The sequence below is a fragment of the Neophocaena asiaeorientalis genome, unplaced genomic scaffold (assembly GCF_003031525.2).
Source record: "Neophocaena asiaeorientalis asiaeorientalis breed wild unplaced genomic scaffold, Neophocaena_asiaeorientalis_V1.1 scaffold264, whole genome shotgun sequence".
In the NCBI taxonomy this organism is placed as follows: domain Eukaryota; kingdom Metazoa; phylum Chordata; class Mammalia; order Artiodactyla; family Phocoenidae; genus Neophocaena; species Neophocaena asiaeorientalis.
In genome coordinates, this window is record NW_020185332.1 from 4,735,864 (window position 1) to 4,751,454 (window position 15,591).

At 35.9% G+C, this 15,591-nt stretch overlaps 1 protein-coding gene and 1 pseudogene across 3 annotated transcripts in view; one reads left to right on the top strand and one right to left on the bottom strand.

Annotated features, from left to right (window-relative positions):
• The window catches only part of VPS13C (vacuolar protein sorting 13 homolog C), a 173,977-nt gene that overhangs the window by 90,343 nt on the left and 68,043 nt on the right, over positions 1–15,591 (top strand). For all 3 annotated transcript variants that reach the window (XM_024735158.1, XM_024735160.1, XM_024735159.1), the window contains exons 35-41: positions 1,054–1,162; positions 7,891–8,027; positions 9,729–9,885; positions 10,837–10,916; positions 11,411–11,470; positions 12,172–12,328; positions 14,109–14,225. In XM_024735158.1, the coding sequence (XP_024590926.1) occupies positions 1,054–1,162; positions 7,891–8,027; positions 9,729–9,885; positions 10,837–10,916; positions 11,411–11,470; positions 12,172–12,328; positions 14,109–14,225 (817 nt within the window). The remainder of the gene's footprint in view (positions 1–1,053; positions 1,163–7,890; positions 8,028–9,728; positions 9,886–10,836; positions 10,917–11,410; positions 11,471–12,171; positions 12,329–14,108; positions 14,226–15,591) is intronic.
• On the bottom strand, positions 3,154–5,850 carry LOC112393111 (intraflagellar transport protein 88 homolog; annotated as a pseudogene).

Genomic DNA, 15,591 nt, shown 5'->3' on the forward strand with positions numbered 1-15,591 from the left:
TGAAAAAAACTTTTTTTTAAAAAATTATTTTTAAAATTTATTTATTTTTGGCTGCACTGGGTCTTCATTGCTGCACGCGGGCTTTCTCTAGTTGTGGAGCGTGGACTTCTCATTGTGGTGGCTTCTCTTGTAGTGGAGCACGGGCTCTAGGCACGTGGGCTTCGGTAGTTGTGGCTCACAGGCTCTAGAGTGCAGGCTCAGTAGTTGTGGCTCGCAGGCTTAGTTGCTCCGTGGCATGTGGGATCTTCCCGGACCAGGGCTCGAACCCGTGTCCCCTGCATTGGCACGCGGATTCTTAACCACTGTGCCACCAGGGAAGTCCCAGAAAAAAACTTTCTTATTGAAAGTTCAGACTCTGAAGACTTTCTCATTATAAATCTAAATGAAATGTGGAATTTTTACTGATTGTTGTAAGGAAAATTTCAGTGTGATACTGTCCAACAGGATCTTTATTAATTTTGGTAGAATTTAATCTTCAGTTAAATGTTACTTAGCTTTTAAATTTGTTATGTGTACACGTTAGCAGTGATCTGTTTGTAAATTATTTATTAGTGTATTATAATTATAGCTCATTCTATATATTATATATATACTCTTTTATTTTAGGGATATCTGAGTACCCCTCAGATAATTATAGCATTGAGTGAAATGCCAATTTTTCATATTGAAGGTGGCGTTTTTATTACGTTGAAATTGTTATTGTTTAAAAAGTAGAATTTATGTGTGTTCTGAAAGTCACTTATTAAAAAAAGTGATCTGATTTCTTTAATAATTATTAGCTTTCACTAAGGGTCATATTGGTTAAGTAGATGAAACTAATATTGACTTGTAAATCACATTGTTTTTCTCCAAACACTGTCTTATATTTGAAAATGAAATTTTTAACATAAGTAGTGGAATACTTGAGTGTACAGTGATTATATAACTTTTTGGTCAATGTTAAGAGTATCCTGTCCTTAGTGTTTTGTTACTAAGGATTTGTTTTCCATATTAAAATTGTTTCATTTTAAAATGAAATATCTTTATCTTTTCTTGGAACATCATATTTCACAGGTTAATCTAAATCAAGAAGATCTTAATCTTTTATTTCGAATACTAGCAGAAAATCTTGGTGAGGCTACTGAAGACTTGAATAAAGTGAAACCGAGAGTGCAAGAGACAGGTAAGAGGTTGACAGTAGGTGGTGTAATAAATGTTTTTTTAAAATTTTTTAGGGGAGACAAACAATAAAAATGAAGTAAACAAACATATATTTACAAATTGCGATTTGTATTACCAAGAAAACAAATAAGATGTTATTGAATAAAACCATAGTTTGCTTTTAAGTTGAGTAAAGTCAGTTATTTCTAAGTTGCATGAGTTAGGCGGAGGCCATAAAGAAGGGTTTCAGATCAATGGTGAATTCTGGAAAAATTTTTGAACTTGCATGTATAGAGAAAAAAACATTTTAAGTTGGCACTAGGCTATGTAGCATACTTGATCTGACTTTTATTTTTTATTTTTTTTGCGGTACGCGGGCCTCTCACTGCCGTGGCCTCTCCCGTCGCGGAGCACAGGCTCCGGACGCGCAGGCCCAGCAGCCACGGCCCACGGGCCCAGCCGCCCCGCAGCACGCGGGATCCTCCCGGACCGGGGCACGAACCTGCGCCCCCTGCATCAGCAGGCGGACTCCCAACCACTGCACCACCAGGGAAGCCCTGACTTTTATTTTTTAATTTTTTTAAAAATTAAAAAAAAAAATTGTTTTGGCTGTGCTGTGTGGCATGCAGGATCTTAGTTCCTTGACCAGGGATCGAACCCATGCCCCCTGCAGTGGAAGTGCAGACTCCTAACCACTGGACTACCAGGGAAGTCCCTTGATATGATTTTTAGCTGTATAAAGTGAAGTGGTTGATAAATTACCAGTGAACAAAGATACTGAAAAAATTGTACAGCAATAAAAATGCAAATAGTATTTAAATTATTAGATACAGTGGCCCTTAAAGGCAAAGTAACTACCAGACTTATTTACAGTGGCCCTTAAAGGCAAAGTAACTACCAGACTTATTTTTTAAGCTGTTTTATATGTACACATATACATACACAGTGTCTTGGTGTTCATTCCCTATCTATATATATGCGGTGTATAGATACAACTCATTCTTTCTAATGGCTGCTTGGTATTAAATTCTGTTGAAGTATCATAATTTAGTTAGCAAATCCCTATCAATGGACATTTCAGGTGGTTTTCAGTCTTTCGCTCTTACTGTGTTGCATTAAATATCCTTGTACATACACTTTTTTACAAGTGCATGTTTATCTGTAGGGGAAATACCAGGACTGCTGGGTTAAAGGGTATTTAGTTTTTGTTAAATTAAAATAATAATTGAATTCAATCAATACCTTTAATAAAATTAATTTTATTAACATTTTGACAGATTTGCCAGTTGACCCCCATAGAACTTATACTCATTTTGTACTCCCATCAGGTGGTTTTTCTAACAGTGTATTACCAGATTAAAAAATTTTTGCCAGTTTGCTGCTGAGTGAAAAATGGTATCTCACTGTATTTTTTCAATTTAAAAAAACTTTTTTTTAACCTGAAACTAATGTCATATTACATGTCAATCGTGTCTCAGAAAAAACCCAAAATACTAGGGTGGAAAAACCTTTTTTACAGTACGTTAATACATATAGTAAAGTGTGCAAATCTTCAGTGTACAATTCAGTGGATTTTTATATATGGCTGCACCAGTGTAATCACCATGATTAAGATATAGAACATTTCCAGCACTGCACCCTAGAGCTCTCCCTATGCCTTTACCTATCAATACCAAACACCCACCCTGACCCTGAATCCACCCAGAATTAAGTACCATTCTGAGTTGTAATATCATGCATTAGTTTTGCCTCTTTTTGAATTTCATATAAATGGAATCATAGAGAATTTACTTTCATTTTTGGCTTCTTTCTTTTTTTTTTTAATTTTCACATGTTTTTATTCCATTAAAAGCGAAACAAAATCTAAATCCATACTCATAGAACAGAATACACTTATTTAAAGTTTTGACAGTGTGCAAAATTAAAGTTTGGATAATTAATCCAAACTTTAACATGAGTATTCTCTTGTAAGGTGATTTCTTTCCTTTAATAAATAATATATTAAAATATATATTATTCTGGAAGCAAATCATCTCCTAACTGTTCGTCAGCAAAATCATCCTCGTTGACTCTCTTTTTGGCTGCGGTTTTGGGTCTTTCTATTTGCGGGCCAAGCGGATCCACATAGGAGGCATCTAGCTCCTTGTTACTGCTGCTCTCATCATGAGGCTCGTCTGTCCCAGGCAGGGCTCAGAGCTGGGGCGTTGAGCCGCTTGCCTCTGCTACCGGAGCCACAGTTCTGGCCATTGTCACTGCCAGCGCTCCTGTCTCTCCTGCCATGGGGACCCCCGCTGCCATCCCTGCCAGACTTGATGTGCTGTTCCCTGACTTCTTTCATTTTTTCCAATCTCTTGAGTATTGTTGCATATTCTTGAACTTCTTTTAATCGAGTGTCTGTGCAGAGATGTACCAAGAAACGTAGACATTCAACATTTTCTGGAAAATTTCTGTGAATATCTTTGTAAGTGTCTAGCGCTTTTTGGTAGTTACCACTTCTTCTAAAACAACTAGCTACCATCAGCTGCCATTTCACCTGTGTAGGCTGTATAAGAGAAGCTCTTTCAAAGTACTGAATGGCTTTTTCACAAAACTGGGTTTCAGTGTAATAGGCTGTGAACCACTTGTTGACTTCAGTGTTGGACGGGAAATACCTATATGACTCATAGTAATATTGGGATGCTTGGGATTTATCCCCCTCAGTGTCATATAATCCTCCCAGTTTAGACAAAACTCTGGAGTCAGTTGGAACAACACTAATCAGCTGCATTAACCATTCCATAGCTTGATTGGGATCTTCCATTAATTCGTATACACTTGCTGTCTGGTAAAGGACTTGGGTGCTGTCTCTTAGGATTGCGTGAAGTTACAGGAAGCAGTCCAAAGCTTCATCAAGCTGGTTTAGCTTCTTATAGGTAAGGCCAATATTATAAAGTGCTTTAGTACAAGCAGAATCATTTCTTAGAGCCTCATTTTAGAATTCAGCTGCCTTCTCATAATCACCATTTGCAAAAACTGTATTCCCTTTATAAGTAAGAGCTGACGGATTATATCTGTCAGAGTTCACAGCTAAATCTGCATAGCTACCGGCTTCTGCAAATTCATTTTCCAAATAATACAGGAATGAGTGGTTGGGTGCAGCTGCACTCTTCACTCTACTGTCCTTTTTTCCAAACATTTTAAAGGTCTCTACAGCTTGATTAAAATCCTTTTGTCTCAGGTATGTAATTGCATTATTTCCAGATCATTTGTCAGCTCTACATACTGAGAAGCTTTCACAACTTCAACACACCAATCATAACCTACAGCAAAAGATGTTTCAATTACAGGAGCAATGAGTTTTGCAACTGTCATGATGTATTTTTCTGCCATGTCTTTCCTTTCACATTCCATTTGCCTTAGATGATCATTTTTTATAGATTCAATCACTAAATTAGTAAGTGGGTCATCACTTGGTGAAATGTATTTATCATCGTCATCAGTTTCTAATGGAACAGCAATCAAGTTTTGGAATGCCTTCATTTTTTCTCGATCTCCAGCAGAAAAGTAACTAAGAATTAGGTTGAAGCCTGCCTTCAGATTTGGTGCCATACTCATTATGTGCTCAAATAAATTAATGGCATCTGAATACTGCCCAGGTTTTTTTGTGTGTGGTTTTTTTTGCGGTACGCGAGCCTCTCACTGCCGTGGCCTCTCCCGCTGCAGAGCACAGGCTCCGGATGCGCAGGCTCAGCGGCCATGGCCCACAGGCCCAGCCGCTCTGCGGCATGTGGGATCCTCCTGGACTGGGACACGAACCCGTGTCCCCTGCATCGGCAGGTGGACTCTCAACCACTGCGCCACCAGGGAAGCCCTGCCCAGTTTTAATAAATGTTAACTCCAATGTTCTGCATAATTTTAATCCTCATTTCTTTATGGACACTTGGAATTTGATCTAAGGCTATTTGGTAGAATTTAATGGCTTTGGAATAATTTCTTTGTCTTAAATAAATATTTCCCATATTCACTTTCAACCGTCCTGCATTGCTAAACATCTTATTTTTCACTATAACTTGATAGGTGTTTGGTGCTTCAGCATACATTTCATTAGCTGAATATTGACTGGCCAAGTTGAAAAGAACTGATTAAGTTAAATCCAAATTGATGTTTTCTGGACTTGTAACTTGTTCTCCTTGTTCACCAGGACTGTCTCTTTTCTTCCTGCATCTTTTGCCTTTTCTAAGGCCAATTTTAAGTCTCCACGACTGTTAGCAATACAGCTTTCTTCTACCGACTCATTTACTTTCTTCTCCACTTGTCTCCTCTTTTCTTCTCGGCTGTCTTCGTTCCTGGCCTCCAGGGACGGTGCAGGGACCCACGACTGACCGAGGGGGTCGAACGCAGAGCCTCTCAAAGCTGCTTTGGTAAAACTAGCTGCCCTCACTGCTGTCATAGGTCTAGTAACTCCATCCTGAAGAGCCCCTGCATTGGTCTTCCCACTGCTGATGCCAGGGATGTCTTGGACCCATACCCAGTAGCTACAGGTCTAGCAACCGCTGTGCTTGGTATTTTAGCAGTTACGGGAGGTCTTCTGCCATGACTAGTTCTCACAGCTTGCTGAAAAGCTGTGTCATTCTCCAGTTCCTCGGTATCATAGGTTGGATTGTAGTCATTATAGCCAGACTAAAGATCATCTTCATCTGTCTCTGGGGCGAGGTATCCATTTTGCATCATTTGTACCTCTGTGAGAGCGGGCCCGAGCTCCTGTCTCCGCAGAGTCTTGCCGGGGATTTCGGAGCTTCGCGTCACGAACTCAGGGTCCGGGGCTTGAGGGCCGCGCGCGGCTTCCGGCGGGGTGGGGGGTTGGGCACGGGCCGGGGGCAGAGCCCCCGCGCCCCGTCCCCACGGCCCCCTCGGAGGGCGGTAGGCACCCACGCCGCCCCGAGCCCTCTCCCCCCTCGCGGCGAGGGGAGCAGTGTGACCGCGAGCGTGGCGGGGCCGGCGCGGCCTTTCTGGGGCTCAGCAGAGAGCTGTGCGGCTGCAGCGCTGCCACGCGCGGATCCCTTGGCTTCTTTCAACATTTTGTGGGATTCATCCGTGTTGATGTCTATAGCGCTAGTTTGTTCTTTTTATGCCTGTTTCCAGTATTTGACTGTCATGAGTAAAATTGCTATGAATGTCATTGTAGTCTTTCGGCACACTTATATACTGTTTTCTTTTGGACACACAGCTAGGAGTAGAATTATCGGGTCATATGTTAGCTTACATTTTGCTTCAGTAACTTACGCCAGGCTATATTGAACAGTTTTCCAAGTGGTTGAACCAGTTTACCTTCCTACTAGCAATGTATGAGAGTTCCAGTTGTTTCACATTCTCACCAGTACTTGCTATCCTCAGTCTTGTAAAATTTAGCCATCCTGGTGGTTATATAGTAGTATCTCTATGTTTTTTATTTGTTCCCTGGTAACGAATGAAATTTAAAACCTTTTCATATGCCATTTGGATGTCCTCTGTTATGACATGATCATTCAAGTCTGTTGACCATTATTTTTACTGAGGTATGGTCTTTTTTCTAATTGGTGTATAGGAGTTGTTTATTCATTCTGGTTAGGAGCCCTTTGCTGGTTATATGTATACATGTTAGTGTATGTGTAGAAATATCTTCTCCCTATCTGTGCTTTACCTTTTCACTCTCTTAATAGGTTTTCTTTTAATAGAATTAGTTAATTTTAATGAATTCTAATACACAATTTTAAAAAATGATCAGTGCTTTTTATTTCCTATTTAAGAAATCTTTGCCTGTTCCAGGAATTGTTTTGTAGAAGCAAAATATTTGGTAGAATTATTTTCCCTCAATCACATTATGTTTGGAACAGTGCTGAAATAAGGTGACAGTTAAGAAACCTTGCCCTGTGCATTGCTTTCTCAAAGGTAATAATTAACAGCAGTGGTTTTCCGTATGGAAAACATTAGACAAGGTACTGAATCTGTCTGGACCACAATTTTCTCATATGTGAAATAAGGACAATGTAAAGGTTTTACCTTAAAGTGTTGTTATAAGAGTTAAATGAGATAGTCTGTGAACGTCTGTTAGCACAACATCCAACACAGAGATTAAGTACTTTGCAAGTGATAGCTATTATTAGTGTTGTGTATTACAGTTTAGAAAGCAATTTTGCTGCATTTCAGGATGCGTGAATTTCAGGACAACAGGGTCATATTCATATGGTTTTACTTTTGATTCTTGGTATGGCATAAGAGGCTTTAACTTCCCCCCGCCCCCGCTTCTTTCATATCAAGCCTTAGCTCTTATTATCCTCCTTATGATGTAACCATATCAAACTCCATTCTGTTTGCAAAACCTATCCTGATGTGTTATCTCTCTGTGGTTTTCTACTACCTCTTATTTTATTCTTCTCTGTGTGAGGAGCTCCTTCAGTTCTACTTGAATTATAACTCTCCTATTAAGACTTTCTTGACCTTCTCATGACAGTGTCATGCTTAGTTCTGTGCTTTGTACGTACTTTATCTAGAGACTATTAACATTTGTCCATTTAATGTGACTAGGTGGGGCCTTCTTATTTTGTTTGTATTTTAAGTATATATGTTTCTTCTACTAAACCATGAGCTTTCTAAGGGCTAGAGCTGTGTATGACTGATTTGTGGATTTTCAATGCCTGAACCAAGTCCAGAGTACTTGTATAAGTCCTTGTTGAGTATTCATGTAAGAAATGTGTGAATAGAAGTGAATGAATTTCTTTTAAACATCTTTAGGTGAAACTAAAGAGCCACTTGAAATCTCTACATTAAAACAAGATATGCATGTTTCACAAGATAGTTTAACAGCTGGAGTGGAAGAAATTAGATCTGTAGACATCATTAATATGCTGCTGAAATTTGAAATCAAAGAGGTGTGTAATTTTCATCTGTTTTTATAAAATGAGGTGGATAAATAATGGATATTTGGAATTACCTCTAATAAAGTAAACTTGTAGATTATTGATATGGATAGAAAAAGCTTACAAAGGCTGTTTGTAATTTGTATGTAGAAATGTTTAAAAATTTGAGAGTTTGCTAAAGATGAGTTATATTTGGGGGATATAGTATTTACAGAGAAAATGGTAATATGCTCTGTAACAGGCTTTTCAAATGATTTTAGGGCAGTTGGAATGTAGCCTGCTTTGGATTTTATATAGGGAAGGCAGGAAAGGGAAAAATGACAGAGAAATTCTTTGCAAATTTTAGAAACCATTAATAGAATAAAACACAATATGCCTACATTTAAAAAATGTTATATTACCATTACCTGCTTTCCATCTGCAGATTCTTAAGGTAAGGTTAAATGAATTTTCCTCTTCTGTGTTCGCACACATAACAGGTATTCATTGCATGTACTAAGTGCTAAGGATACAGAAGTAAGACATAAACTCTGAACTCAAACAAGAAAACAATTAAAATTTTTGTTAAGTACTTCCATTAAAAATGTGCCCAGGGAGCTTGTGGCAGTGATGGTAGGAAGAGGACATCTAAGCAGTCTGAAAGAGTCAGGGAAGATAACCTGGAAGAAGTGAGATTTAGCTGAATTTTTAAAGAAGAAGAAGATACAGTCTGAGGAAAGGAGTTTAGGAAAGGGGCTGGGACAGGGTAGAAAGAGGGACAGGCACACACGTGTGTATGTGGGAAAGCATCGCGGATACAGGGACTTAGAAGAATTTTCTCCAAAATTCCTTCATTGTTAAATAGCTGTGCAGAGGTTATGTTCTATCTTTGAGTCAAAAATAATAAACTTTTAAACAAATGAGTGCTACTTTTTTGATCTGAAATACATGTTTTGAAACTAACTTCCTTCATGCTAAACCTCTGCTGTTTTTCTGGTTAATGTTACAGTTATTGAAGATTTTTAGGCTTTGATAATTGAAACATTGATAAATGAATAATTCTATTTGCAAATGGGTTTCATTAACATATGTACATATAAAACCTGTAAGTCCTTTTTAATATTATTTGTAATACATATAATTACAGTTCCCTTCCCTTAGGACAGTGATTAGGGTGGGGGGAAGCAATTTGCATCCTCCCCTCAAGCTGATAATTAGCATTGTCTGAAGACATTTTTGGTTGTCACTATCCAGAGAGAGAGTGGGCTACTGGCAACCAGTGGGTAGAGGCCAGTGATGCCACTAAACAGCCTACAGTGCATGGGACTACTCCCCACTGGAAAGAATTATCCAGCCCCAGATGTCAGTGGTGCCAAGGTTGAGAAACCTTGCCTTAGGAGTAGTTTAAAAATTGACTGTTTATCTCAGACTTTCAGATCTAGTCTGACACCATCCATCAGACTAGGACTTCCAGGAATTAGGCAGAACAACTTTTTTTTTTTCATAACTATCTTGAAATCCATTAAAATACAGTGACAGTGCTTTAAAAGTCTGAATAAGTAAGTGGGCCTTCCAAAGTAAATAACCCTAGGTAATTTCCAGGCACAAATAGAAGTGAACATCTTTACGCTGTGTGAATATTTTGATAATATCATTCCGGATGATTATTAAATTAACTTATCTTCAGTGTATATTAGTGAAATAGTTTGTGGTAATAATGGTACCTTTTTCTAGGTCGTGATTACTTTGATGGAAAAAGCAGAAAAGAAAGGAAGGCCTTTATGTGAACTAAATGTCCTGCAGCTTGGACTGGAAGCTAGAGTTAAAGCCTACGACCTGACTGCTGAAGCTTATCTAAAAAAAATTAGTATGCAATGCTTTGAGTTCACTGGTAAGTGTGAAGTATAGTCTCTGTAAATTGTGCATGTAATAGGCAGATGGTCACTACCTTTTTATCAACATGAAGCATATTTATTAGTGTCACCATAATTATTTAAAGTTATTACATTAATATGAAGTAATATGATAGTTAAAACTCATTATGTAGTTATTTATCATAAAGTAAGTCTATATCTAAATATTTAGCACAAAGTAGAATATATCTAAAAGAAAAATGAGGCATATGTCTTCAGCACATAACACTTCAGTACTTACGAAAAGCAACATAACATTATAACTGCTCTGAGAACAATACCCAGGTATAGAGCCCAGGGACCCTTTTTGAAAGGTGAGTTAATTTACTAGGAAGTAACTTTTTTTCTTTGGTTTTTTATTTACTTTAAAATTACATAAGTGTTTTTTATTTGTATTTAATGACATTAATATATACTTGTGAAAAATAAAAATTAAACAACCCAGAAATATATAGAGGAAAAATTGAACATCACCTTGTAGTCTCTTCAGCCTCTCAGATGATTCACTTTCTAAATTGCACCAAGCCAACTTTTAAAGTTGGTTATCGGTGTTTAAAGTTATAGGAACTCTATGGGGTAACTTTAAGTAAAGCAAACTTGTATTGAGAATAATCACTAGTTTAAGTATTTTATAGCTTTGTCCTTTATTATGATTTGTTCAAATAACTAATACCAGTAGTACCAAATGTTACAGCGTTTATAATAGGCCAGTGCTGTTTTTGTGTTTTTTTTTGGAGTTTCTTTAATTTTTTTTTCAAAGCCGGCTTTATTGAGATACGATTTATATACAGTAAATTCACCCTTTTTAACGTACAACTCTGAGTTTTGACAAACGTATATTTGTGTAACTGGCTGGTCTATTTTTAAATACATTTGAAATGTCTAAAACGACTTCATAATGAATCTACCCTCTCTTTTTTCTCTTTTAGACTCTAAAGGAGAACCTCTTCACATTATTAACTCTTCTAATGTAACAGATGAACCCCTTCTGAAAATGTTATTGAAAAAGGTAGTTTCATTTCTAGGATCCTTTAATATTTGCATATATGAAATTATGTCATCCTCTTGTATATAATATCTTGGTTTTCTCCCCTAAAATTTTTCATCCTAAAACTGGTTAATTATAGTGATTTATGCAAGCATCTGACAATCCTGGATAATTTCAGTAAACTTCTGAGTTAATCCTATGTTTTTGAATAAGTAGATGTATACAAAGTTCCATTGTAATTTGAAGCAAAATCTATTATAATCTAGATACACTGACAGTTCCCCTACCTTTAGCATTTCCTCCCAGGTAGGATAAGGAGTTCGGGTTTTTGCTTCTGTAGAATATAAGAAATGCTTATGTGGTCATGTTTTTGGCATGTTCTTCTTTGCCTTTAAGAAGTATGTTTATAGTGTTTTCATAGCATACTTCGAAAAGTAAAGAATATATATATATTTTTTCAGTGTGTGAATTTTTAGTGTTTGCAACCCAGTGGCTTTATCCTCCATTATTTGTAGGCAGACAGTGATGGACCAGAATTTAAAACCATCCATGACAGTACCAAACAAAGACTTCAGGTAAATCTTTTCTAATTCACTATAAGGTTAGATTATAGTAATGATTAAATCTAGCTTCAAAGCCATCTTCAGTTGTGAGATTGTGAGCCCTAAAATTAGAATAAGGGTGGTAATAATAATAGATTTAATTTTGTAGATAAAAGAAATGGATGGAGAGTTGAAATAAAGTTATTACAAAAGTTGATTTGATTTCCTAAAAGACTCCTTGTTTCCCAGATATAAATTAATGATTCCTTGTTGTACACAAATGAAATATTTTTTAAGGAAATTTTGTTCACTATGGTTATTTGGCGTAGTGTTGATGGAAGCATTAAACATTTGAATGAATTGGCTTTAGGATTAGGAAAAAATTAAGGGTAAGGCTAAAAGTATGGCTCAGTACAGACATTGGTCACCATCCATTTGAGCGTGTATAGTCTGTCTTGGGACCATCTGTAAGGGGACCGACCAACCTAAGGCTGGTAATACTTGTATCTTTACTTAAAGCCTATCAAGTTCCATTGAGGTTAGAATTATTGTTGGGTGTGGGAGTGGGCAGTGTTGGTTTATTGTCTGGTAAAGGTTAACAAAGTAATAGTGAGTTCTTTCTCAAAAAAGAAGTCCTTAGTTGAACTATTCTTGTGCTACTTGTATATGTTGAGGTTTGACATAAAAATGTTTCCATATCTGAAATCTGCCTCTCTAATTGTTCATTATCTTAGGTTTCATTTTCATCCTTAAACTTAGTTCTTCATTTGGAAGCTTTACTGTCCTTCATGGATTTTTTATCATCTGCTTTTCCATCCTCTGAACCTTCTAAGAAGGAATCGGAGCTGAAGCCACTTATGGGGGAGTCCAGAAGTATCATTGCCAAAACTGGTATTAACTTTTGAGTCATGGTTTAATACCTTCTGTCTGAACTTTAATAATCATATAATAACATGTATTTTCAAGCTAAGATAACTGTTTATCACCTTAATGTTTTAGCTACTTTGACAGATGAGGTTGGTTTCAAAAGAAAGCAGATTTTATCCCTATGGTATAATAGAGTAGTTTAGTGAGAGATTTTAAATAAGTGTTTAATATTTATCACGTATTTATATTTGATTTCACTGCCTAGCTTTTATGTAAAATAAAGTTGTATATACTTTGCATTGATGTCTCTGTAACCTTCACTCCAGTGAAAGTGAGGAAGGAAGTAATTAAAATATGAACACAATCATGCATAGTAACAAAGGCCCATTTCAGTCAGTCAGTTAAAACTACCTGGTGCTCAACAGTTTTCAGCTTTGCAGAACACAAAAGGAACAATCTCATGGAAGAGACAGACTCACTTTGGTTTCTAACCAAAACTGTATTTAAGTCACATAGAGATATGGGCACATGCCACAATTTGTGCTGTGAAATATTAGATGTGGTGTAGCGTGAGTGAACATGTGCCTGTTTTTAAGCCAAATATCATTTTAATTATTTTTCTTTCATGTCATATGATGTGAGTATCTAACATCTGGTAATTTAATTTTCGGACCATTACCTAGTTGTATTATATCTATATTACTGGCATCTTTAAAGTGAAAACTGTTAGTAATATTAGATCTGATACAAGGATGAGATTTTTTTTTTTTAACCAGGAAGCAGAGCAGTATTTTTGCATTAAACTAGAGTAAAAGAGTTTTGCCTTTTTCATCTTTAATGTACTTGTTACATTAATATCCATGGAAATACTTACATAACATATACATACATATACACGCACAGGCACACAGTTGAATAAATGAAAAAGCAATGTTTAAGCTCACAATAAACTACAAAAAATAGTAATCCAAAGAAACAATCTTCTAGTTATGCCAAATAGCTATTTTTTATGGTTTGATTTTGCTACTTTAAATCTTAAAGGAAAAAAAAAACCCTTTTATCATCTCGGTGATTAAGGACTGATGTCCCCATACTTTTACAGTTTTATAGGAAAAAGTGTTTCCTCCAGTCAAGACAAATCTCTAGGAAATTATATCTTAAATTTATCAATCAGGACCTAGACTAAAATAGATTAAGAGAATCCATTTGATTGTGATTTTTATACACGTGCACAGACACAAATACACATTATAAAATAATTTTTTGTTTTTTCTTAACTTTAGCCCTTTATGTTCATCTCTTATAGAACTTTTTTTAGGATTCTTCATGGAGAAACATAATCTAGGGAAGTTGTCTCTATAGTTAATAACATGTATGTGTCATAGTTAATAATACATATTTTACTGTCATCACTATTTCAATTTTTCATGAAATATTTTTCTTTGATCTAATATATGATATGAAAAGGAGTTCCAAATCAAAATTTAGCTCTAATGGAATCTTAGAATTCTAATATAGGGGGTTTCCTTTTTCCCCACAAGAAAAATTACAGTAAAGTTTCCATCTAGCAAAATTATACTTATAAGGTGCTAGTAAACGTTGCCTTTATTTTTAATTTGGCTGGAAATATGCTACTTGCTGTCTGATTGACATTTAAAAATAATCTTAATTATATGTAATCTTAATGGAGACCTTTTTGGTTCTTCATAGTTCATAATGTACTTTTATTTTAGTGATTTTGGGATTATTTTATGTTATATCATCTTTGCACTTTGCTAATCACTAGGATTCTATTACTTTTCAGTATCCAGCAACACTTCTCAAGATGATGTATTTGATTTAAAGGTCATAGCTGAATTAAATGCATTTAATGTCTTTGTCTGTGATCAGAAGTATAATATTGCAGATATTAGAATACATGGTAAGTAACTTTTTCTTGGTGTAGGTATTTCTGTTTCTTTACATAGACCTTCAGGAAGAATGAGCTTGTTGCACGGTAGATTTCTCATGAGTCGTCTTTTGGTTTACTTATATTGAAGATTCTTGCAAACTTTTCAAAGATGTGCTTTGAAATGTTAGAAGTAAATTTGGTATGATTCATGACTGATGTGAGATATTCCTTATGTTTAAAAATTTTTTCAGAATAAGTCTAAGGCTTAATCTCATGTTCTGTTTGCATCTTCAGAATAATATAACTTTAAACTGAGAAATGAATATCATAACATCTCACTGAGTAAAGAAAATGTCATTATCCTGTTTCCCTTGTCTTTTGTGCTTATATAGCATCAGGAAGAGAAGTTTCTAAAAGAAATTTTGTAAGCTTTACTCATCATCAGCCTCATATAAAGATGAGTTCATATTATACCATGGGTTCTGGAGCCAGCCTGCCAAGGTTCAAATTTTGGCTCTAACACTTACTGGCTGACCTTGAGCAAATTAATTAATGTTTCCGTGCCTGAGTTCCCTCTTCTGTAAAATGGAGATAGTTATAGTAATTATTCATGGAATTGTTATGAGGATTAAGTTTACAAATTTACATGTATTAAGAAAAGTGCCTGGTATGTACATAATAAGCAGTTAACAAGGGGTTAGAAAATCAGTTCCATTCAACAGACGTTACTGAGTATCTGTTTATGCATAGCAATGGTAATGATTTAGGTTCATTCTTGGGGCTTAGCTGTAGGCATTCTCTCATTCACTCTGAGGAGTGGTTTTAGAAATCATTCCTTTAGAAATTATGAGAATGACAAACATTTTTTTGGAGAGAAATGTTAAAAGATTGTGTTTTAGATACAGTTTACTGTAGAAAGAATAGTATTTATTCATCAAATTATATTTAATTATAATTCCAGTTCTTTAGTTTTCAGAGTAATAGTTTCATTATATAACGTTTGTAAAATAACTGTTTAACAAATGTTAGGTGTCACCATAAATGACCGATTCTGATCTTACTAATGCACAGGATACTTGTGTTTGGAGATCTGTGATTAATTTTCTTTGACATTTGATTTCTTTTGTTTTAAAATTTCCACAAAGTTTATGTATGAGATGCTTCTAGAACTTAAAGATATTATAATCTTTCTTAGGTATCTCATACATAGAAGTAGTTACCTTTGGAACTTCCCTGGTGGTCCAGTGGTTAAGGCTTTGCACTTCCAGTGCAAGGGGCATGGATTGTATCCCTAGTCGGGGAACTAAGATCCCACATTCCCACATGCCACTTGGTGTGGCCAAAAAAAAAAAAAAAAAAAAAAAAAAAAGTTTTTCCTTTTATTTTTTTTAAAGGG